At 34.4% G+C, this 23,666-nt stretch overlaps 1 protein-coding gene across 14 annotated transcripts in view; it reads right to left on the bottom strand.

Moving 5' to 3' along the window:
* MYCBP2 (MYC binding protein 2) overlaps window positions 1-23,666 on the bottom strand; it is a 180,696-nt gene that overhangs the window by 61,010 nt on the left and 96,020 nt on the right. For 11 of the 14 annotated variants that reach the window (XM_051780369.1, XM_051780371.1, XM_051780376.1 and 8 more), the window contains 16 exons: window positions 22,963-23,169; window positions 22,110-22,241; window positions 21,415-21,593; window positions 18,425-18,567; window positions 17,548-17,648; window positions 16,421-16,639; window positions 15,380-15,605; window positions 14,954-15,072; window positions 13,300-13,387; window positions 10,284-10,336; window positions 8,953-9,125; window positions 8,584-8,728; window positions 6,766-6,978; window positions 4,273-4,328; window positions 3,749-3,864; window positions 2,333-2,430 (listed from right to left, as the gene is read on the bottom strand). In XM_051780369.1, the coding sequence (XP_051636329.1) occupies window positions 2,333-2,430; window positions 3,749-3,864; window positions 4,273-4,328; window positions 6,766-6,978; window positions 8,584-8,728; window positions 8,953-9,125; window positions 10,284-10,336; window positions 13,300-13,387; window positions 14,954-15,072; window positions 15,380-15,605; window positions 16,421-16,639; window positions 17,548-17,648; window positions 18,425-18,567; window positions 21,415-21,593; window positions 22,110-22,241; window positions 22,963-23,169 (2,268 nt within the window). The remainder of the gene's footprint in view (window positions 1-2,332; window positions 2,431-3,748; window positions 3,865-4,272; window positions 4,329-6,765; window positions 6,979-8,583; window positions 8,729-8,952; window positions 9,126-10,283; window positions 10,337-13,299; window positions 13,388-14,953; window positions 15,073-15,379; window positions 15,606-16,420; window positions 16,640-17,547; window positions 17,649-18,424; window positions 18,568-21,414; window positions 21,594-22,109; window positions 22,242-22,962; window positions 23,170-23,666) is intronic. The other 3 variants (XM_051780370.1, XM_051780383.1, XM_051780377.1) reach the window with 1 other exon arrangement.

Genomic DNA, 23,666 nt, shown 5'->3' with positions numbered 1-23,666 from the left:
TTTCCCCCTTTGCAGTAGCTAACTAGTTGTCAGAAAACTGCAAACTGTTTAGGGATCACCTTCAAATTCAGTTAAATTAGGACTGCTTTCTTCTAGTTGGTTCCAATTACAACGAATTACATTACATAGCTTGAAAGATAATGTCTTCCTCAATAGGATGCAGAATGGAGTTTCCTGCAAATTAGTTAATTTAGGCTTCACAGCCAGTGAGGAGCCAACCTGGGTCACATACTCCAGACTGAATACAGATCACTATCATAATCTTCCCTTTACTAACTTGGATGGACAGAAAAAGCAGATTTGTACCTGACTTCAAATACCAGAAAATGAAGAATACAAATATAAAATCGTAATATAGTACCCCTTTTCAACTTGTGATTCCAGTAAGGTTTGACTAAAAACTTGGAACATTCCACTGCCTCAATGAAAATATTTTGGTGCTTCTAGCTGAAAACAGATCACCACTGAGAATAAACTTTGGTTATCACTGTCTGAAATTTCAGGCTGACAAAGATGATGAAGAAGCTTTTAGAACTCAACTAAGCCCTTTTTCTCAGTGAAACATGATTTGGTGTATTGGGCTGTCTTTGACTGATACATGTCTAATCTGCATTCTTGGATTGAGAAACACAGAGCACAGTGCAATTATTACCTTTCCGTATTATTTATAATACTGCTGTTCATACACAAAGAATTACCTTAATCTGGTTTGTTTTGTAATTTATTATGGCACAGAAGAAAGAAGAGTGATTATATGATTCACCATGAAAGGTCTAGTTTAATTTTGCAGCAGGCTCTACAGACACTATATACAGGACAAGGATGGCTCCTTTTTCAAAGAGACTACAATTTGAAACAAGAAACAAGACATACAAGTAGAACAACATAGGGAAAGAATTAAACACTGGGTAACATCTCAGAACACCAGAAGACTAACTTTGGTCAAGTTCTTTTAAGTCTCACGAAGACTGTTACTTGACAGACAACATGGAGTTATTATGTGTGAACCAGTCACTGCAATTTCCACTATAATAATTGAAAAGAACAACAGAACTTCCATCCAGCAGTTTATCTCATCTCAAACCAGATGTCCCTCAACTTGGTAACAGCAAACAACACATGATGACCTGCTTGGACAGAGCTATCATTAAGTCATGTGAGATAAATCTCCCTTGGTAGGAATTGGGAGTTTTAATGAATACAACTTGAACTAACAAGGAAGTCTTCCTTCCAAGAGAAGGGAGAAAGTCTAAAAGTAGCTTCTTGTGGAGAAAATAAAAATAGTTGCAGTGAGGTATAAAAGATTGCAAGCAAACTAAAAAGTACATTTATTACTTTTATTTTGAGGTGTAGCTGCAAGGAAAAAGAATCTTGTTAGTAGCAGAATCAGATGCTGGATGCATTTATGGACTGGGGAACCATACAACAAAGTTACTGTCTCTAGATTACTCTAAAAGATGGAAAAAAAAAATCAGGATGTGCTGTATAGATAAGAATTTGTCAAACACCTGATCCTTTTGGTAACCATGTATTCCTTAACCCCATTCCCAATTGTAATAAGACAGGGAAGGACAACCTTCTGATATTTCAGAATTCCACATCTTTTTCATACAAGTTTTTTCCATGAAAAAAACATTCAGCGCCTCATTTAATATCCCTTCCTTTGCATCTAAAGGAAGGGCAAGGTGGTTCCCTCACCTGGGCATTTTCCTTATAGCACTGCCACACATTTTGGCGTGTTTTCATTACTTTTGTCTATTTTAGTCCTTCAGGATGGAATGATAAGGTGCAATAAGGTGAAATGGGGAAGTCAAAAGCTACAGAAAGCATACCTTTTAAAAACAAAATCCCATCATTCTAAGAAAGGGAAATATCACTAAAGAAACTCCTTATGGATTTAGTATTGACTGAAGATCCTTAAGACAAAACAAGCAAAATCTTTGTAAAGCCTTTGTGCAATTAATTTCATAGTAAAATATAAAAGAAAAATAGTGCAGAATTCAGTCTGTGGCTTTAATAATAACTGTTCAATGTTTGTGTAATAAGCTGAGATGAAGGCAGTTTCTGTGGAGCTTTTAACCATTTCATTCATGGATAGACAGAAAGAAAACGGAATGAATATGCTTCCTTTTATCCAGTATATTAATTTCATTCCATTTAGCATATTAAAGTGATCTGCAAATATCCTCAAGTCCTGCACCATTAATTAATACATGATAAAGTATATATTAAAAGATAGTAAACCCCCACCCAATTCCACCCAAATATAACTATCTGGCTTTGTGGTTTTTGTTTGGTTTTGTTTTTGGTTTTTTTTTCCAGTTCTCCAAACCTTGTTTGGCTGAGGCTCTGCTTTTGGTTTAATAAGTTGAGTTCCAGGCGGTATCATTCCCTTCGGAGGATCTTTTACTTTCACTTCTAGTCCAGCATCTATAATCAAACAAAGACTAAGTTTTAAAAAAAGAAATATAAGGGGATATATCAGTTAAACAGTAATTACAGTTTATCTGTGCTACAACTCAGAGTAGACAAAATCACCACTTATCTCTCTGCCATAAACAACACTTGCAGTTGCTTCATGGTGCAAGGTATTACTTTCTAAACATTTGTATTTTCATTTGTGGAAATTTACAGAGATGTAACTTTCAAGGAGTGGTGAACAGAGAGTTTAACGTTTGAGGAGTGCAAGTGAAAGCTTCTAGTTATGCATGCTGTACTGCTGCAGATGCTAACTGCAACATGTGAGAAACTTAAGAGCCTGAAAAGCCAAGCCAGACAAGGCCTATAAACAGTCAGCACCTTTAATTACCAACACTGGAAAAAATATAATTGAGTGCACTGGAAGCTCCTATGAAGGCAAATGTTCCTGTTTGAGGAACAAAGACAACCATTAATAATTATATTTTATACATCTTATCTTCTGTAGTTAATATATTAAATAGCATCTCACTCCAATTCTATGTGAATTATATGTATTTGTATTTATGAGTATCATTATGTGTTTACAAAAGGTGTTGTACAGTATTGAAAAAGAGGAATTGCTGATGAATTCACTCAAACCCTCCCATCAGATCGGGGTCTAACTACAATGCTTTCAATGTTTCTACTACCATCTTCATCATCCCACCAGTATGACTAACATGAGAGCTTCAACACAGAGTGTTTTTTGGAGGTACACTCTTTCCACATAATATCTCACAGTGTGGTCTAGTGTAGTCTAGGACTAGCAAGATAACTAAAAAATTTTCAGCAAGGAAGGAACCAAAATAATTTAAAAATTAGTACAAATAATTAGGACTTCAAGTAGAGTCTCAGTTAAGACCACATTTTCTCAATTTTCCACAAAAGAAATGAAAATATTTATTCCTGCATTGTAATGAACAGTTTCCCCTTTCCTCAGGTTCTTCATGGTTGGGTTAGTTTTTTTTCCCCTTTAACTATACATCTCTGCCACTTTCAGCTGAAGTAAGACATTTTTTTTCAACACTGAGGGTTGAGAATAAGGGAATCTGTCAATCTGGTAGTCTAACCACATTATAAATACACAATTTGTGAGAATAACTGTGGTCTTTTTTACCTTTTGACAAAGAAGAGGGATTTACATAGAAGGCTTCTGAACCAAAACCTGGTTGCTAAGTTTTGCTATGAACTATAATATTAAACCTTATGGGGACCAGGACATAAATTTATCAGTATACAAAGTGGATATTATATAAATCTATGCTTAAATATAGTGAAAATCAAGTACCTATTTCAATGCCATCTATAGTAACGTGAATGGTATAGAGACCAACAGCTCCAGGAGTCCAGTTTGCACAGTATGTACCATCATTATTGACTCTGATCAACATGTTTTCACTGGGTCTAGGCACAAACAAAACAATTAAAATCATTAAACAGTTACTGTTTTCTTGGAGATCATCTGTAATGTTGAGTTGGGAAAATTAACTTTTTTTTTTCCTATCAGATCATTCAAATACAATTTTTTTCTTTTCAATGTACTAACTTCCCATTATTTCGTATGAAAATATAACTCTCCATGCCACATTTATTTCCAGTAAAGAACACATCCAGAGAGTAAATAATACAAATAAGAAATCAACATTAGAACAATTAAGAAACAATAAATCACTAAATGTAAGAAAATACATAATAATACTTGACTTTTTTGTTTCTACCTGTCAGTCACAGCTTGTGGGGGGGGGATGTAAACAGAAGTGACAGGACATGTTAATTTAAGTCCCCATCAAAAAGAAATTCTTTAATTTTTACCTCTTTGGTGTTGGTGAAGCAAAGCGTAGTTCTTCAAAGGAATAATTTTCATATGCCTATAAACAGATTGAATTCAAACATAAAATCAGTTATACTACTGTCTTGAATAAAAAAAAGCTGAGTATTTTCTCAGAGAATACATTAATCTAACTTTACACTCACCAGAAGCATTTATAAGGGAATCAGAAACAAATTCCGAAACACAGAAATATATACACATACATGAAAAGAGTATACTTTCTCTTTAAAGAGCCATTATCTAGATACTAAAGACAGTTACTGCTAACAAAATGCCTCTGCTCACAGTCAAGTCTTTGAATCTCTTCTAATCTCACTTGTACGAAAAGGTTTTGAATTCAGGTAGTACACTGAAGATCATGTGAAGGTAAGAAAGCAAACATGCTGTGGGTCAAAAACTGCAAAACAGCCCAGTGGATTTATTAGTGGAATTTCTTTCTTTCAAGTGAAGAAGAAACCCCCTCTATATTGAGGTGATCCTTCCATCGATTTCCACTACAAAAAAGACATGGTTCACTTCCACAGCTTCTTATGAAATCACTGCTCCGAAAAGCCCCATAAGTAAATAACAGCAGTCCTAGAAGTGCCAAAAGTCCCTCAGCAAGAATCTCTCTAGGGTGCAACAGTTGCTGAGTTACCAGATTCCCGTGTTAAATCAAAACCAACAAAAGGTACGATAAGAACATTTGAACATACATGCAGATGAGCCACTTTGGGTGTCTATACAAGGACGTAGTTTTGGGTATCAGTCCCCCAAACATGTCATAATTTATTGTCATGAAGTGAAAAACTACATTTTATAATCATATTTAGATGTATCAAGTACTGATACAACATGTAGGTTGGTATAAAGATCGGGGACATCTGCATTTTACACTCAAATGAGTGTGCTTAGTAAAGAGGGGGGGAGTAGAAGAGAATATTGACCCTGTCTTGAATTCATAAAGTTGAAATTTTTAATAGAAAGGACCTAATCTGAAAGGAACCTTGGTAAGATTCCCTGAAAAGGCATTTAACATGGAAATCAAGCATGTCTCAACAAGAAGAGAGATACTTTTTGTATTTTACCTTGGTATAGTCCTTTACTTTTTACTTTTAGCTTTATGAAGATGCATACTGTTATTATCTACTAAGAGGACTTTAAAGGAATACTTGCATTTTCATTTTAACTTGGTCCAAATCAATTAAAAAACATTACACACTAATGACCTAATATGAAGCATTCATCACTCAAAGGATCTGTCAAATCTAAAAAAGAATTTTTGAACACCCTGCACTCGCACCACCATCACTTATTCCACAGTATCCAATTGCATTACAAGATATACCACCCTCAGAGTTGCATGAACAGATTTGACACCTCTTACTGGAAAAGAAGCAGAAGGTTCCTGTGGACAATGGTTGTCAGAAATCTCAGTCATAACTTAGAATAAATAATGTATTTCTGCCCTGCCTCAAGTTACTTTATAAAGTGGCAAGTAGCATCAAGGCAAGAAGTGATCTTTGCAGTAGTCCAAATAAAAAAACCCAAACCAACAAAGTCACCCTTATATCCTTTATATACACTCCCTGTTTGTAAATATATTTTCAGGCATGTGATTTAACGAGTTTTTAAACCGTCTGTTGTGCACTACGTTGATTCAGTAGTTCTTTCATTGATCCATTAGGACAAGCTGCACTGCTTACAAAGAGGTACTGCAGCACTATCCTTTGCCAAAAAACGACCCTGTACCCTCTAAAAGATGCTACTTTGGTGGTTCTGCCCCCCCATAAATCCATAGTGATTAAACTAAGTATTATTCTTCTCTAACTCCTGATTAATCATATCTCATTAAGCTGTCCAACTACTAGTTGTACACATTATGTCACATCTCTTAACTGGGTCAATACATGTTACATATATGTAAATTTATTGCATGTGCTATAATATACTCAAATCAACACTAGCTGTCATCTCTTTAAAAACTGTTCTGGAAACATTTCTGAGCTGATCTGTTTGACACTGGCTCATTTCATGAGACGCTGCCTAATAGTTATGTATTGATACACAAATCATTTCTATGACCTTTTTACTATGCTGAGCTCTGATATTTTCCTATGTTTACCAGTTCTAGTTTTTAACATGGATTCACTGCAACACTCCAGCTCTATACGGACACACTGGCTTGACTTCCTCTCCACCATTTCAACAGCTAATTTATTTCTCCTGAGTGACTCAGTCTAATTTGTTAACCAGTCGAATCAAAATCAAAGACAACTTTTATTTTGAATGCTAATTCAGCCTAACTGCATTAGAGTTTAGGTAACTGGTTCTTCTGATGTACCTAATTTTATGTTGAACTTAAATATAATCAGAATAATTTGTAACCAATGTATTTTCAGATTAAATATAATTCTTTCCTTCTATGTCACATACCTTTACACACTTTGACTGCTGAATTTTATAGTTATATTGCTAAAATGACAGTAATTTACCTTCATCATTGTAATAGCAATATATCGAGCTTCTTTTACTATCATTGGCTCGTAGGAAGAATCAAGCTTTGGTGAAGGAAGTCCTCCAAAGGTCATATCGCTGCTAGGGGAAGCAGCTGTTGCAGGACTCCCTGGTATCCGTTGTACCTTTTTAACTTGTTCTTGTTGCAAGGATGTTTTTTTCTGCGAAACGGGAATAGCTTTGACTTCTACCTGCAATATGATGTGGAATAGAGAACATGATTTAGAGAGAAAACACATTATTTTCCAGTTGATACAGTACAGTGCTTATAGCACTCACTGTAAATCCAGCTGTGTCAAAACCCAATGTATCTATTCTTAACCGTCTGCAAAGCCAAGCACAGCATCTCCAAAAAATGTCAGTGTACAGGAGAGAAGCACCCAACTGATTTGGCACACCATCAGTAAGGGTTGGAGTTCTGCCAGTCCCACAGCACTCCCTGGGAAGGAGCACATAGCCTGGTACGCATGGTGAAGTTTTCCCACAACAGAAAATGCTACAAAGCAGAAAGAGAGCCTTCTGAATGAGTGCACAGGTTTCAGAGGGAATCATCAGGGACTGAAAGATCTGGATCACCAGTGGCCAAAATGGATTTTGCCTTGCTCTGCTGTCTTACTACATCAGCACTGTACATTTACACTGTGCTCTTCAATGCATATTTTAACTGATTTTTTTCCCCAGAGGTACCACAGACCTCCATTACTGAAGGTAATGTAGTACTTTACACAGCTTTCTGAGGAAAACCAGGCAGACCACCTGGAAAATAAGTTTGTAAGTTTATGTGTTACTCATCCTACATTTGCTAACATTTTGACATATCCTTTTCCTGATTGATATGATAAAATCATTACTTAAGAGTTTTCCACTTCCTCTGTCACAAATTTAAGTCAGTAACCACACATACAAGTTTCACTCAAGCTGTTTTTGTGACTAAGATGATTCTTGTGCTACTGTTGTAGAGCCCCTGTTTTATTATTAAGTTTACAGCTCACTGTAAGGTAACTCAATTATAACATCATATGCAAAGAATAAATTCGAGAGCTTTTATCGAAAGAATCATGCTTTTGTAAATGGTACTTCATCTACTTTAGGGCTTGAACTATCTCACAGTAACAATCAGCTTTAAAACACAGAAATAGCCTAATTTATTAGAACTAAAAAAAAAACCATTTTGTGTTTAATTTGTTTTGTTTGTATTGCTTTGCTACTTTAAATCAAGCAGCCTATTACACAGGTTTTATTCCAAAATGTCCAAAGTTCTTCTAACTCTACCTAAGGCTGTCAAGAACACTTTCTTTCCTGTATTAAAAGACAGTGATTAACTGAAGAGCATGAAGGCAAATCCAAGAACCCTACTTTTTACTAGTTATTTTTACTAATTGCAAACACTACAGGAACTTCCAAATATTAGAAACAGAAAAGGTAAAAGTACTGTTCTAGTCTAAAATAAAATAAGATGGTCCATCAATGTGCTTCTGGTTCCTTCTTTTTCATCACAAAGTCTATGGATTCTTGTCACCTTAACATGTCATCACCAGCAAACACCACTTATGACTGATTATTTCCCCAATTACACATGTGTAGCTCTTTACAGACAAGGTATAAATTGCATGAAATGGTGTTGGCATAAAACAGAATATGATAATTTTGTGGATTTAGCGGTAAAAAAGTCTGACTACACTGAATTTACAAATGCCACTTTCTGCTCTATACAAGAGTGTTCTGTGAAATACCTACAATAAAAACTAAAAGACAGCACAATCAAGTAGATGAACAGCCAATATTACAATAATTACCTTCATATTGGGAACATGAACAACATCCCCATACTGGTCTTTTGTTTGTACTGTAATCACAGTTGGCCAACCACATCGAATGTCATCCTTATTCAAAATCAATGATGTCTTTTGAGGATCAGCATATGAATCTGGCTGAAGCCACCTATGGCAAATAAAACCACCTAAGATTAAAATCTCTTATAGCCCCCCCAAAAGAAATTCTTACTCTGTACAAATATGACTTCCAGCTAAGACAGGATGCAGAAAGTCTGAATACATACATGTTTTATGGAAACAATACAGCCATACAGTTTTATTTAACAAATTTTAAAATAGCTATTACAGTTCTATAGCTAGTCATATACACAAGCAACAGTGTAGTTTTACCTTGCAAGTCGTCCACCACTTGATCCTGGTACACAAGCAATGAAATCCTCCAGAAATGACTGTTCATTGCTCTGCACCTGCAGTGGAAGACTTCCTTCAAGAGCTTCCAGAATGGTTGGTGAGTGAGATAGTGCCAAGCCTTTCCCTAGAATGCCCGAGTGAGATTTGCACACCTGTTTTTTTTGGTAGAGGTTGGGGGTGAAAGGATGGAGACATAAGCCAGCTTTTCAGTAACTTACATGTTGACACTTTCCCATAACACAACACTGACATTGGTACAGACATTTTGGGCACTGAAAACCATTCAAGGAGGAGAAGAATAAACTTTACTCTGATAAAGTTTAAAAAAAAGTCATAGCCCAGTTCATTAACCAATAATTTACGCCAAAAGAGATTAAATGACCTTGAGTTGAGGGAGAATTTCTGGAGAACAGAATAAAGTAACATGTTAAAAATATCCTTAACTGCTGATTTGTGAGCAGAAGACTGAAGAAAGCTGTTCTGAAAATGTGACTAATGAGCATGTTTCAAAAGAAAATAAAAGGCCAGGAATACAGCATAGAGAAAGGCAGATCTCTTACTGCATGCACACTCCTAGCTCAAATTTTGAACTAGAATATGGTGTGCCCAAGAACAGACTGATGACAAAAATATTTCTTCCAAGGAACATCTGATTCCTCCTAGTCAATTTCTATCACTAGTCTGTTATCTGAGGTCTATGCAACGGTGTCAGACTGTAGCACTGATACTTTTTTCCACCAAGTACTGTGATAACCGAATTTCAAAACAGTTGCTGTGAAAATAACTAGGAACGAGAGAGAACGAGAAAACTCCTTTTTTCGTAGTTCATCATCTGCTGAGGCTATACATGGGGAGCTACTGACCAGTGTTAGCTACCATCAAAACCAACAAAATGCCATCAAAAAACCAGAACAACTGCAATCACATTATTTGGGACTTGATTAACGTTACCACTCAACTGAAAAAGTTATTTTATTTCTCTAATTACAAAGATACGTGACAGATTAATTTTGGTAACATTTAAAATTTGCTAAATAGTGCAACTTATGCCAAACACTTAGATATTTTGAAATATTTTGTCATCTAACTTTCTATATGATATTTTATCCACTTTTTTTTCCTACACAGATTTATTCTAAAAGAAGATTTAATGGAAATACTAAACTTCTGTAAGACTGTCATAAACTGTTTCATTACAAGCTAGATTCTATTCTATCATAAAAACCTTATAAATCTTCTACAGCAGTCAAAGAGTTTCAGTGCAACTATGTGATCAAGTATGCAGCAACGGATAAAAAGCCGCAGTTTACCTGTAAGGCGGCCTCTTCAACTATCTCAAGATCCTCTTCAAATTCATTACCTGCTGTAAAAATATAACAGTAATATTGACAGTTATCTACATAAAATATGAAAGTCAATTCTGGTTTGTGAAGCTTTTTACATGATAAAATTTAGCTTTGCATAATGCTATGTCACAATGTTCAACCAGTAGCTGAAATATTAATGTTTTCAAGTAACACAGTAAACATGCAGAACTGTGTAGTTCAGTGCACACACAAATGAACAGTAGACATTACGTACAACAAAAATTTGGTGCTTGTCTTCTTATCTCCAAGACAGTATGTATGGCAAATCTTTGGATGCAAATACATTCAGAAAAAGATTTTGGAAAGTAAAAATAGTTTCCAGGAAGCGGTACCAAGGAGGACCAACTGCTCCCTTTTAGGAGCTTACCCAAGTAAAATTATTTAAAAACTTGATAAACTTCATACAATTTTGTAAATTATGATTTCTCCTATAAGATAAAATCCAAATACATACTATTACACCATATTTCTTTCTCACAATTACAACTTGAAAGTCTGATTCCATGTTGACCAGAATTGCCAAACACAGCCTTTTAACAGAATAGTAAAACAGATACGGTTACCATATTTCTACTCTTTCTCAAAAACATGTCAGGCAATTCTACTAGTCAGAAGAGAGAAAGAGAAATAAGAAGGAATCAAGTCTCAAGGTATTTTTAAAATTCAAAGAAATAAGGATGTATAAAAATTCTGCCCTCAGAAACAATTTCTACTAAATTTGAAACAATTAAGAAATAATGTTAAATACACCAATCAATTCCACACTGCTGTTTAAGTTAGAGCTTGATCATAGACCAGATCTGTCTCTTAAATTTAAGAAGTATCTTAAATTTAAGTCTTGGACAACTGGCAAGGAGAAAGAGTGACTTTTTGAACATGGTAACTCAAACAGTATTTGAGTGTACTCTCAGAGATAGTTTTCCTAATATATGAAGGAATCACTTCTCTGGTCTATCTTCCTTTGGAGAAAAAAAGCTTAAAAGCTTCCTGGTCTTCTTCAAAACACTTTTTTTCCTAATGGTTCTAGAGTAATACTGAGACAAATATTTGACTACTTGCACACTGAATATACCCACTACAACAATTACGAAAAAGTAAGATACCTCTTTGTAAAGGACAAGCTCTCAAAAGTCAATACACCAAGATAAATCACGCAAATAAAGCTGAAGATAGAAGGATCCTACAAGGATGCCAGTAACAAGCCATAAAAATCAGTTCAATCATCCTATTTGCCTTGACAGAAGGTTCATGAAGTTTCTTATTGTCTTCATTAAAATTGCCAGGTTTTATGAGTACTCAATTGGATCCAGAGGTCTAAAGAGGAGCTGGGAAATGGAGCAGGATTTACCTCACCTGCTCTTGGGCAAAGAAGAATGAGACAATGAGCTCTGACTTAGGTATTACAAGATAGCTTTACAGCAAATGAAGGAAAACAGGTGCATCCTTTGGGTGATGACTTTCATTTTTCTTACACCTTCATCTTAGGACAAGATGAACCATCCTCTGAAGATGTCTAAATTAAAAGAAGGTTAGAGCTACTAGCTTAGCTACAGATACCTAAGTTCCAAAAGCCGAAGTTGAGGCAATGCAAGTTAAGTTGCTACTTATTTCATGGAGCGAGTCTTTTTCTTAGGTTACTTTCTTTAGTTTGCATACATCCACACACAGAAAAAAAAAGATAAAGCTGTAGAAATTACAAAATAAACTATGAAAAGTCTACTAAAAAGGGCCTTCCTGTGTGTATGCATTACAAGAAAGTCTTTTATGTGATTATTGACTGTATGACTCTATATAGGCTTTTCTTAAAGGACATTATTCCACAAAAAAGATGACAGGGCTCTGTAGATTAGGAATGGGGGCTCTGCAGATTAGGAATGTCAGTAATACAGTATATTTGAGAACCATTTCAATTGCAGCAAAAAGGTGCTGGGGAAGTCAACAAAACTAAGGAGTCTGGAGGTTGAGATGAGGGCACTGTTTCAACTATAGAATTGCCTGTACTTTTGAGAGTGAAATACAGATCTACCAGTGCAATTGAAGTGCCTACTTGCAACATAAAGTAAGAAATTTGTGCATTCAAATACACAAGCAAAACATTGGGATAAAAAAATTCAAAGCAGGTTTAGTGATTATAACTGTACACTGACCAATGCTCTCCTGGCTCATTAATACACACTTCCAGTCTCATTAACTGTGCCAGAGCTCTTGTTTGCACTCCTAAATCTAAATTATCGAAAAGATATCCTATTATATATTATGAACCTGTTTTTCCTATATATGGATGCTATTTAGGGGAAATTATATTACACCAACTATGGCTGCAACATTAGAAGTTCTAATTCAATCTTCATATGCAATACTGTTCATAAACTCTTACTTTTCCTTACATTTTAAATTGCATTTGGGTTACTGTGAACCTTTATTTGCTGCATCTGCTGTAAAAGTATGTAATTTCTTTTTTAATTGTAAAAAAAAGCTATAATTTAGAAATATTTTTAGCTATAAGGTTTATAGATGCAAGGGTCACTTCCAGTTTTAAGCTGTAATTTTAACTTTTGCAATTCAATGCTGCAGGTATTTTTTTCATTCAGAAAGGTATGGAGTGTGGGGAGAAAAGACGGTGAAAGAGAAGCACAAAGATGATACCTGCACATTTGTGAAGTACCACGAGGAAACTGTGAGACACATTTCATACACTGATACACTACCTGTGGATTTAAATCATTCAGATTTAAATGACCAGGTTTCCCCTCCTCCCCATATGCACATGAAGGGAAAGGTGTAAGCAGAAAACACCCTCACTTTATTATCTTTTTTGATTAATTTAGTTTTAAGAACCAATTTTGTATTATTATCTCTAACTAAAAGCAACAATATTATTTAAATGTAGTATAAATTCAGAAAACATTGACATGGGCAATGATGAAGTAAGGAAGTATGTCCTCTGAGTAGGACTTACCAATAGGAAGTGCTAGATCTTTCTTCATCAAAGCTGCTGCACATGATCCTCCTAAATTTGCCAATTCTTTCTCCAGCTGAATAATACCCTTAAAATTAAAACAATTATCAAAATTAGTGTCCCAGAAAATAGGACAATGAATACATTTCCCTAACTATGCTTTATGTTAAGAAATATTTTTGTCCCAGCTTGAAGTTTCTCAGCAATAAATTTCTTGTCATACAGATACTGTCATGTTTTGCTGTGACATAGGACATAGTACCAAAATTTTTAGAATAATTTCCACTTGGTAAAACCATTAATAAATGGGTTATCATGCTTCTGGTAGCCTAGTAAGAATATCTGAATATGATAATTGGTAACACTTCAGGAAAATGTTCAGAAAATTTCACCACAAAGTTGCGAAAAGAATGAGAACCTTGCACTGTCTGTCCAATCACTTTAAGTTACTTATGGTGTTTTTAGTCCTGAGATGCAAGGTAGCTTTTACACTATAAAAGTTGCTTTTCTATATATAAAACTTTAGAGTGTTAGTGCTATAAAAAGGTATGTTTGAAAATAATTACTTAAGGTTTTTCTTTAGGGGATAGAGATAATATATTGGCTAGCATGTTTTAGCACTGAGAGGTCAAGACATCCCAGCAGCTTTGTTCATAAATGCTTTAAAGAAAATGAATGATGCAAACATCTGCATGTTTTTTTCCGCTTAAGCAAAAATTATTATTATTCAAACACACAATAGTTAGATAATCTGTAGAATTTATAGATCTGATTTTGCTGAAAGCAAACGAGACCACCATAGTTAATAATCTTACAGTATGTTTTCTTATCTGATAAGTTACAAAATTCCAAAGAACTTCACGTTTTGAAAACCTGAAGACATGATTTAGCTTGAACAAAATCCAGGAATAAGATGACATAAATCTTCTGTGAGGGTTGTAGTGTAAGCAAGACGCAGACCTTGTGAAGTTCATGTGAAGCAACAGGTTCAGTGACTCCCAAGATAAGAGAAGAGTTATTTTTCTGGATTTATTATAGAACATATTAAGCATTTTCACTAGTCTCTTAAAGTAAACCAAAAGAAAGCACTGGGTCAAGGACATGAAGAAATTTCATCTTCCCTTTGCAATAAACAGTGGTGGAAACAATTTGTCCTTAAAGGTAAGATGAGGAGACTACCGGTTAAAATCTCAGGTAGTCTAAATGTACACAGTATTTCTAGGGAGTCTGAGAGTTCTGATATAACTGAGCATTGGAAAAATAATAAAAATTTGGCATTGAATTGGCAGTGACAGTAAAATACTGATCACTTTGTATCTGAAAGCCCCAAAACTTTGGATTTCTGATGCAACAGTAGGTGGGAATTTTAGGAAATCTTACATCCCACTGACATACAAGATAAAACCACACTAGCTATTTGCAGACTGCCACAAACCAAAGAAAAAGTCATTCCAATAATATCCTGATTGAAGAATTCCAAATCAATAATATCTGTAACAAAAAATGTTAAAACCTTTTTAAAATTAATCTAAAAACACTTTGCTAATGTTATTTAGTCAGAAGTGGAAACACAAATATTTTTACCCTCAAAAAATAGCCTTATAGCAGAAATTAATTAGGTGTAGCAATTGTAACCATCTTACTTTTTCCTTACCTCATCAGATCCTGGACTAAATTCATACCCAATTGCATAACATTTGAAACCATAAAAACAAGCTTTTTCATCTTTTACATAGTCTGACGCAGTCTCCAGGGAAAAAAGAGCTTCATTTCCTTAAAAAAGTAAAAGCATAAACAAAATAAATAAATAAATAAAGTATTCCTCCTCTTTTGGCATGTTTCTTCTACGTGCATATATATGAAACCTAGGCTTTATATGTAACATGTGAATTAAAACCATGGGAAAAAAAGCAGACAAACGCTTCAAGTAAGAAACCTACCATAAACATAATCAGATTGCCAGCTTGGATAAAGACACTTCAACTTCGATTTTTCTGCAAAATTATCTTAGCAAACAACTTTTTTTTTCATTATTTCAGTAACTCACATTACTATAATTATTGCAATATCTATTTATTACCTGGCAATACTAATACCATGGTAGGCCATCCTGAAGATCCAGAGAATTTTTTCAGTTCTATCCATGAATTAAGGTTTTCATGAACAGAAGCATGCTTTGGTCCAAATCCCAGGCTCTGTGCAATTCTGACAGGAATTAGTAAACGAAGAACATCCTCTGACTGAGCAGTGCCACACTGAGTATCAAACTCTATTGTTATCCACCTGACACATTCAGGAAAAGTCACCTAAAACAAAGCAATAGTTTAATTATGTCCAAGTTTTGGGTGTTGTTGGAGGTTTTTGTAATATTTATTTAGTTTTCTTTTAGTTTTAACTCTTTAGGACAACAATAAGCACTATTGCATCAGGATGATCAGACGGAAACTATATTTTCTGCAGTGGATGTCTTGCTATCTCACAGTACAAGCAAGTGGAACAGTGGAATAGTAACCAATGACCTCTTCAGGCTCTTGATTACAAGTTTGCTACCTCTGGATTTAGAGTTGTGGTATCAATGTGACTGCAGAGTTCATTATTTCAATAACAGAAATAAGGGATTTATCTCTCAGACATGTAATTTACGCCTGAGAGCTTTACTCATCTAGAAAAAACCATCCCTTCTATATTGATGTTTATTAATATTAATTCAACTAGAATTGACATAAAATATTTTTACAAAACACTGTTTTAGCATTAGGTAAGAAAGTCTGATATTTGATTATATAACGTATACATAAAGACTTTGAACTTCTACAATCTGTACAGTTAGAGGAAAAAAACCTGTGCATGACAGTAGGAAAATCTAAGACTAACCAAATTTAGGGACTTAAAGTATATACCTGAGTTAGGGAGTTAAAACTTCACTAGTTTCCACTATACTTAATGGAGAAAGAGTTTTGTCCAGGAAGTAGTACTGCAATAACATAGGAAACTCTCTCCTATATTAGAAATATGAATTATCATCCATGGCAACAATTTTTCAGATAGTAAATGCTGACTCAAGAAAACCTACATATCAAGTTTTTAAGAAATTGTCCATGCACTTAGAAATTGTGCTCACCTTATAGTGTGTAACAGAGGCAGGTTTATAGGGGTGCTCACTTTCTACAACAGCATAGTGATTGGAGGTAGTACAAGCTGAAAGCCCTTGCTCTGGTTGGTTTCCAGTGGTGCTGTCTGTAGATTGATTTGGGTTAAAAGCTGGAGGGGCATATTTCTGATTCAGAACTGCCACAGAAGGAAGTAGCTGTTGTACTAGGCCAAAGACCTCAACAGCAACCTGTAACATAAGACCGCATGCAATAAAGTATTATAACTTGGTGAAAACAATTCCCTCAAACTTCCATTTCTCTACAACAGTTGTTTGGATATTCTCAGAATATCATTAGCTACAATTCGTTTATTCATTTTTCAATTCTGCATCTACACAATCTCGACAGAAGAAACACAGCTACATTAATCTCAAATACTCCTCACGGAGACTCGCTTGTATACACAAAAATGTGTATACAGTTGAGGCATATTTTCACTAAAATAGCTTCTACTAAAAAACCTGGACAGTAACAACAAGTAAGCATGCGTTGATGGAAAGCAAATACCATACTGAAGTCATAGTTCAGTTATACTTTGTAATGATGTAGTTATTTTAATACATGTAATGTTATGCTTCGCATTGTTCCCTGTAATCTTTAAGACATTTTCAAAGGAATGGAACACTTCTAAAGCAAAACACTTGCCACTGGAAAATAAGATTCTTTTACTTAGAGCTGACATCTTCCCATCTCTAAATTTGGTAGAAATAATATTAATTTATGAGCAAATGCCTTTTCTCTTTACTATAAAAATTGAATTTATATAACATAAAAGATCATTTTATACCATCTGTGTTCATCAATGACCTGTAAATGACATCCTTCTAATGCCTTGTCTTTCACTACTGGTAAAGCCTGTCATATTTCTTTCTGTCTCCTTAATATTTTCTTTGTAATATTTTCAATTCAAGTTAAAAGTCATTACATGTTTTTAAAATTCTTGACTCTCAGGAAATTCATAATGAGTCAACGTGGTCAAATATAAACCATTAATTCATAAAATCGTAAGACATCAAGACGTTTGGAAACTCAGAGTAAACCTTTTCGCTGCATAGCATTCACACATTTCTTCAGCAATTTCTGTTGAGGGGCATACCTTGGGAATAGCTGCTGCTACTGGTCCTATGTAGGCTATTATGAGGGGAAGCAGCATTGAAAACAGACTGGAAGAGCTGAGCAATTCTGGAATGTCTTCAGCTAAATAAAGATAATTAAAACACAGGTATTATGAATAAATGTAGCATTGTTCAAAACACATCTTATTTTTCTGGTTTGCTTCTTGCAAGTTAAAACTTTTATTTTCACTTTGAATTGTTTTCCTTATCTAGGCATTGTCAAATTCTGAATCTGCCAAGTTAACCCAAGATAAACATATCATTATATACAGTTCTGTGTTCAAAAATTTCCTCTTATTAGAGCATTATTTTATTGCATTCTCTGACGTTTTGTGAAGCCGTGTTCGTATTTTCTATGGTATAAAAGTTAGCACAACAAAGTCCTCCTAGCTCTTCAAATCAATTTTTATAGCACTATGTAATATCCTGGACATTTTTACTACAATGGCTAATGTCTACATTTTTCAAAAATGGACATTTAAGTGCTTACAAATTCTTTACATTCACCAGTCCTGCTGACTACCACCACTGTGCAAAACATACATAAAATTTGCAAATAACCCAACATGGAAGACCTTTTGGAAACAAAGAATCTTACCAGCTTTAATACAATACTTGCTAAATTGATGAGCAAATTTATATGAGGTATCTGTCTATGATATCTCAAGTGCAACTCAATGACATAAAGTTACACAGTCTGATAGCTATAGGAATGAAAGGTTAGAAAAATATTTGGAAAGAAATATTCTTTGGAAAGAAAAAGATAAACATCACAACTCTGGGATGCAGTTGTATTCTACTATTACTGGTTGCTAGCAAACTGAAAAGTTTTGAAAGGTAAATTTTCTCAAGCCTTACCATCTACAGCAAGAGCCCTGTGTAACAAGTCTTTGGCTGCTCGCACAACAGCACTCACGACAGAAAGAGCCCTGCTACAATTTTTGTCTTCTTCATTAGCTTTGTTCAACAGCTGTGATTGCAGATCTCCATCATACTCACTCCTAGATGGTAGATTAAGTTAAAGTAAGTTCACAAAATATAAAATGACACTAAAACAAATGACTGACTGATTTTTGGTATAGAATAAGCACAACAGTTTATGATAAAGCAATAAAGGAAACATTACTTTTGCTATTATGATAAAGCAATCAAAGAAACCATGGAGGATATTTTGGAGGCAATGCCTCAGTGTTAGCCCTTTAGAATATTTTTATTTGGCAAAAAGTATTAAAAGCATTTTTCTGGAATGTTTCTTTTGACTAGATGCCTTTTAAACAACAGAAAGGTAATAACTGCTATGTTCTTCCAAGGCCAACCACGTATCTTGATAAAAACAGCAATGTTAAATGCATCACAAAAACAAGTAAAACTGTTCCAACAGATATTTCTGCATTAGTATAACAGGGAAAAAGATTCTCCCTCCCTATTTCAAAGATTAATTTTGGTTTTGAAATACAGTCCTGGGCTTAACAAATGGTTTTAACAAATAGTTTTTTCTTTTAAATCCACTCTGTAAAGTTAGGCTCTCCTAAACAACACTATGCACAAAATATTTAAATATACATTTAAAAAAGGTATATAACAGTTCTGGTTGGATTTGCTTTTTCAAAGCAGTCAAATGACAATTATAAACTAATTAAAGCCCTCAATATGATAGTGATAAAGCCTTGGTATAGAGAAACAAAATCACTTAGTCAACATGTAAAGCAAAATTTCCTGTTGTCTTTTCGATATCTTATGTTTGTCCAGAAAGATCTGATCTTTCAAAACGTCATTCCAGAATATTAATAATTCAGAACTCGCACCTCAGAATGCTCAAAAATTTTACTCTGAGCAGTTTAGTGAATAACAAGGATACCCGTCCTTCTCTATGACCTAAATTATTCATTATTTTAAAAAGATTATTTTGTTTTGTCAATGTGTCCTAGAACTGTAATTTTGCTGTCAGCCTCAAGCCTTTTTCATTTAGATTTATTAATGAATGACAGCAGGTGAAATTCAACTGAGCACTTTTCCAACAAAACCGTCCAAAACTTTTCTGCCCTTATGAGAAGTGTGTTAACACACTTCTTTCCATATGGTCTTTCTTTGCATATGCATAAGTAACAATTTGATTTGTATTTGAGTATCCTTCAAACAAGACAGTCTGACTCTTACAATCTCTGTTCTATAATAGTTGACTGAACATTTGTTCCTTTGCTGTAGTTAAATCAAAACCTCTTATATACATCAAACTGCAAATACTCAAATTAGGTCCGTAACTATAGTCATGAATCAGGTAACACTAATTTCTGTTGTCCATGCAATCTTCAAAAGACAGTGATTACAGGCAGCAGCTGCAAATTTTTCCAACATACTTAATTTATTCTGTAACAGTTCTGAGTTGTGCCACTACAAAATTTCTAAAGTTTTTTAGAATTTTATCAGTTGAAACACAAAAACCTGACACTGTTCCGATCTGAAGACAAGACTTCGGTGTGGGTTTTTTTCCATATATTATTTTAAAGTTAGAATGCCTTGAAGCTTCCATTACTGAAATTATGTCCTTCACTTTTCTGAAATCAAAGATATCGTTATTTCTCTTTAATTTCCTCTTTCGCTTGTATAAAAGCAGACAATCTAGGAGTGAAAATAAAAGTTTTCCTTGCCTTCTTTCCTCCTTCTTACATAACGATACTTCCTAATTATGATACTTCCCATTAAATTCCTCTAAATGCTGGAGGAATACCCTAAACACAGATGTCCAAGATTCCAGGAGAACAAATCAATTAAAGTATCATGCACCACTGCGACTCCATTCTTTAATAAGCAATTACTGTTTTTACTGAAAAACTGGATCTTTGTGCACCTTCCTCCCAATATGTTGCACAATTTTCCCATAGAAACACTGGCTGTTGATTTATGTTTTGCTTTCTTGATAAATCATAATTTAACTAGAGGGAGGTCTGTTGATTCTTTAAGCACAGACGATCTCATGTTTTGACATAGATTAGGGCTATCCTGTATCTTCGAATATACCGTTACTATAATTTTGCTGGCCACTTTTCTTCATACTTTAATTCTTTAAAATTTTCTGAAGAGCAACATGTTCTTGTGCCTGTTAGTCCAAAATACGTCACTTGTTGTAGCACTACTTATTTTTCCTCTTCATCTTTTATTAGGTAGGTACATCTCACACATAATCAAACATAAAAGTAAATTATTATTCCTTGCATCTTCTATTGATCAGCCTTGTACTGACAGTTTGAAAACTGTCAAGCACCTCAGGGCAAGCACCTCAAACATGAAAGCAATGTTTTCTGTAAAAGCATTACCATAAGTGAATTCCTACTGCCATCCTGAAAGGCTGAAGTAAAGCTTCCCTTCAGGACAGTAAGGTGTTTCAGTTGATTTTCTTCAGGCAGCTACAATTCCTTTTTTAATACCTTTAAGTTCTTAAGTCAGAGAGGAGGCAGTTCCCATATAAATAGAGCTTGCTTCACTACATGATACAATTGTTTTTGGAAACTGAGGAAATAGCTGAGTAAATCAGACAGATAAACATTCCAGTGAGTAATCTCTCAAAAATCTCTTAGGATATAGAAAAAACAGAAATTGAAGTAGTGTATCTTACCAGTTCCCTGTATTACAGCTTTAAAGCAGCAAACAATGAATCTTCTAAGAGAGGTCAAACATCAAATAATTTGCCAAATAGAAAAAACAAAGAACCTAAAACAAGGCTGGAAGCGGCACCACAAACACACTTGGATACATTTATTTCTGTTACTTCTTAAAAACAGCTGTGGCATAATAGCACTATGATGGTTTTATTCACTTTTCTTAGAAATGGATCATGACAACACACAAACCTGTAATATAGAATCTGTGGAATTTGTCCTCGCGTCTGGTTAGTGCCATTACTGCTCAGACTGCATGTACTAAATGTAAATGTTACACCGTCTGGACACTGAACTGTGGTCATTCCGCCATCTCCATTGGCAGTCCGGCTTCCATAGTTCCTCAAACGAACTGCGTATTTCACATTTTCCTTAAAAAGGAGAACCAAAAATAATATGCAATATAAAACAAATATCTATGGCTTCACGGTACTAGGAAATCTACTATTTCACATTAATAGTGGAGAGTCTGAAAAGTTTTTCAAAGCACTTTACAAATGAAATTAACCAAAAAAGATCTAGCAATTAACAAAAATCAAAGCTGTTTCATGTTCCTAAACTATGGGTCATAACTTAAATTACTACTAATTACTTTAAGAGTAACCAAGTACCCAAGAACGTTAGCTACCAAGTTGCACAAAAAAAAAGTTACATATTCAAAAGTATTCTAAAATTATTAAACAGCTATGATCTACCTTATGCTACTATAAATATTGGAATTTGAACTTTTCAGTTACAGGGTGAAACCGAGACTTTACAAAGTAAACATGTCAAGGTCAACTTGTGAATGTATACACAAAACCCCAAACAATTCACATCAAACATTCTGATTTTTGTTATCTAAAGAAGTTGTATGAAACCTACAGATGCGTGCTTATTTTATTTACCTTCAGTGGCACGACTTTGTCAAGTCTGATTTCAGCTATGTCACTAGGAGAATCATCTGTGGTGTAAGTTCCTTTAACCAATTCTAAAGACGTCCATCTATGAGAATGAGTTGCATCTCCAGTATGATCACTCTGATTCAAAGAAATAGAGTCATTAATACATTTATAATGTAAATACATGACACATGCAAGCAATAGTGCAAGTTATGTTTCGTTGAATAAATTTTTACACATGGCATTACAAACAAAACAAACAGGTTTTTCAATAGTAAAGCCTTTCTCCTAAGAAGGAGAGGTTAATTTCCCATAGCAAGCTATGCTTGCCCTTTGGAAGACATTAAAACCGTCAGTTATACTGTAAAAAACCAGAGGTTTGTCTTCATTACAATAACCCACAGTACAGTTTTGTGCTGCTTCTAAGAGAGTACATCAACAGTACATGAAACGTCTGCAGGTACAGCCTGACCATGCCAGTAGGCTATTATCCTTTTTTTTTCAACTTTTGGTTTTAACTTGGTCTCCTTCACTTATTTTCATTCACAGTTTGCAGAGAGCTAACTGCTACTTATTTACAGTTATCTGCAGAAAGCGAAAAGCCCACTATAATTCAAATATTATTTATAATAAAGAGTTCACGACAATAACCAAGATAAGGACCCTACTAGATATAGTATGTAGCTTGCAATAAAACAGAAATCTCCACCATGAGCAAATCAAAAAACTGTACTACCAGTGCACCATTTTTCTGGTAATCTAGATTGTACAAGAATATTACAATATTACATTATAAAACATATTATAAATAACTCTGAGGTTACTTTTCTTCAAATATCTTCTCAAATGCAGTACTTACATCATCAACTAAAACCTCCAACTCATATTCATGAATTCCTCCTCCACCATAAACAGAAAATCCTACAACAACTATACCAGCTTTGTCAACAGAGAAACATATTGCATCAGGGGATCCATTTCCAGTATTCCAGCTTCTTCCCTGACTTGTTTTAGTGAATCGGTTTGGAGTGGATTTGACCGAATGGAGAGAGTTCAGCCCATCAACCTGTAGAAAGTTAAATAGAGGTGTAAGAAAATATTAACTGCTACATGTTAGAAAACTTTAATAAAGCAAAGTTAAGTGAATTAAATTACCAGATTTTCAACTGGGTAAATTTTAAAACTCAACTCATAAACACTAGAATATGCCACAACTGAGTCTTCTAGTCAATACTGACTAAAAAGAAAAAAGAAAATATTTCTGGTAATTAGAAATTAAATAGGAATAATTAGGAATCTGATTAATTTTTTAAAGTATTTAAATACATATTTTACAAGATAAATTAGCACAAAATATAATTAACTGTACTAAAAGAAGAGTTAGGGATTTCTGTCTTAGGTGCAGTCAAGAAGAGGACAGAAAAAGATAATAACATAATGGTAAAAACAATTTCAGTCAAAATGTTATCAAAAATTTGGTTCTTTCTGCAAGAGAAACCTGCTGATAGTCCAGAGGCAGTGACATCCCTTTAAGAAAATCAAATAATTTTCCATCATCTAACG

This window comes from Manacus candei, unplaced genomic scaffold (genome assembly GCF_025592945.1).
Source record: "Manacus candei isolate 608988 ecotype Guabito, Panama unplaced genomic scaffold, ASM2559294v1 h1tg000014l, whole genome shotgun sequence".
NCBI classification, from domain to species: domain Eukaryota; kingdom Metazoa; phylum Chordata; class Aves; order Passeriformes; family Pipridae; genus Manacus; species Manacus candei.
This window is presented reverse-complemented; position numbering and strand designations above follow the sequence as displayed.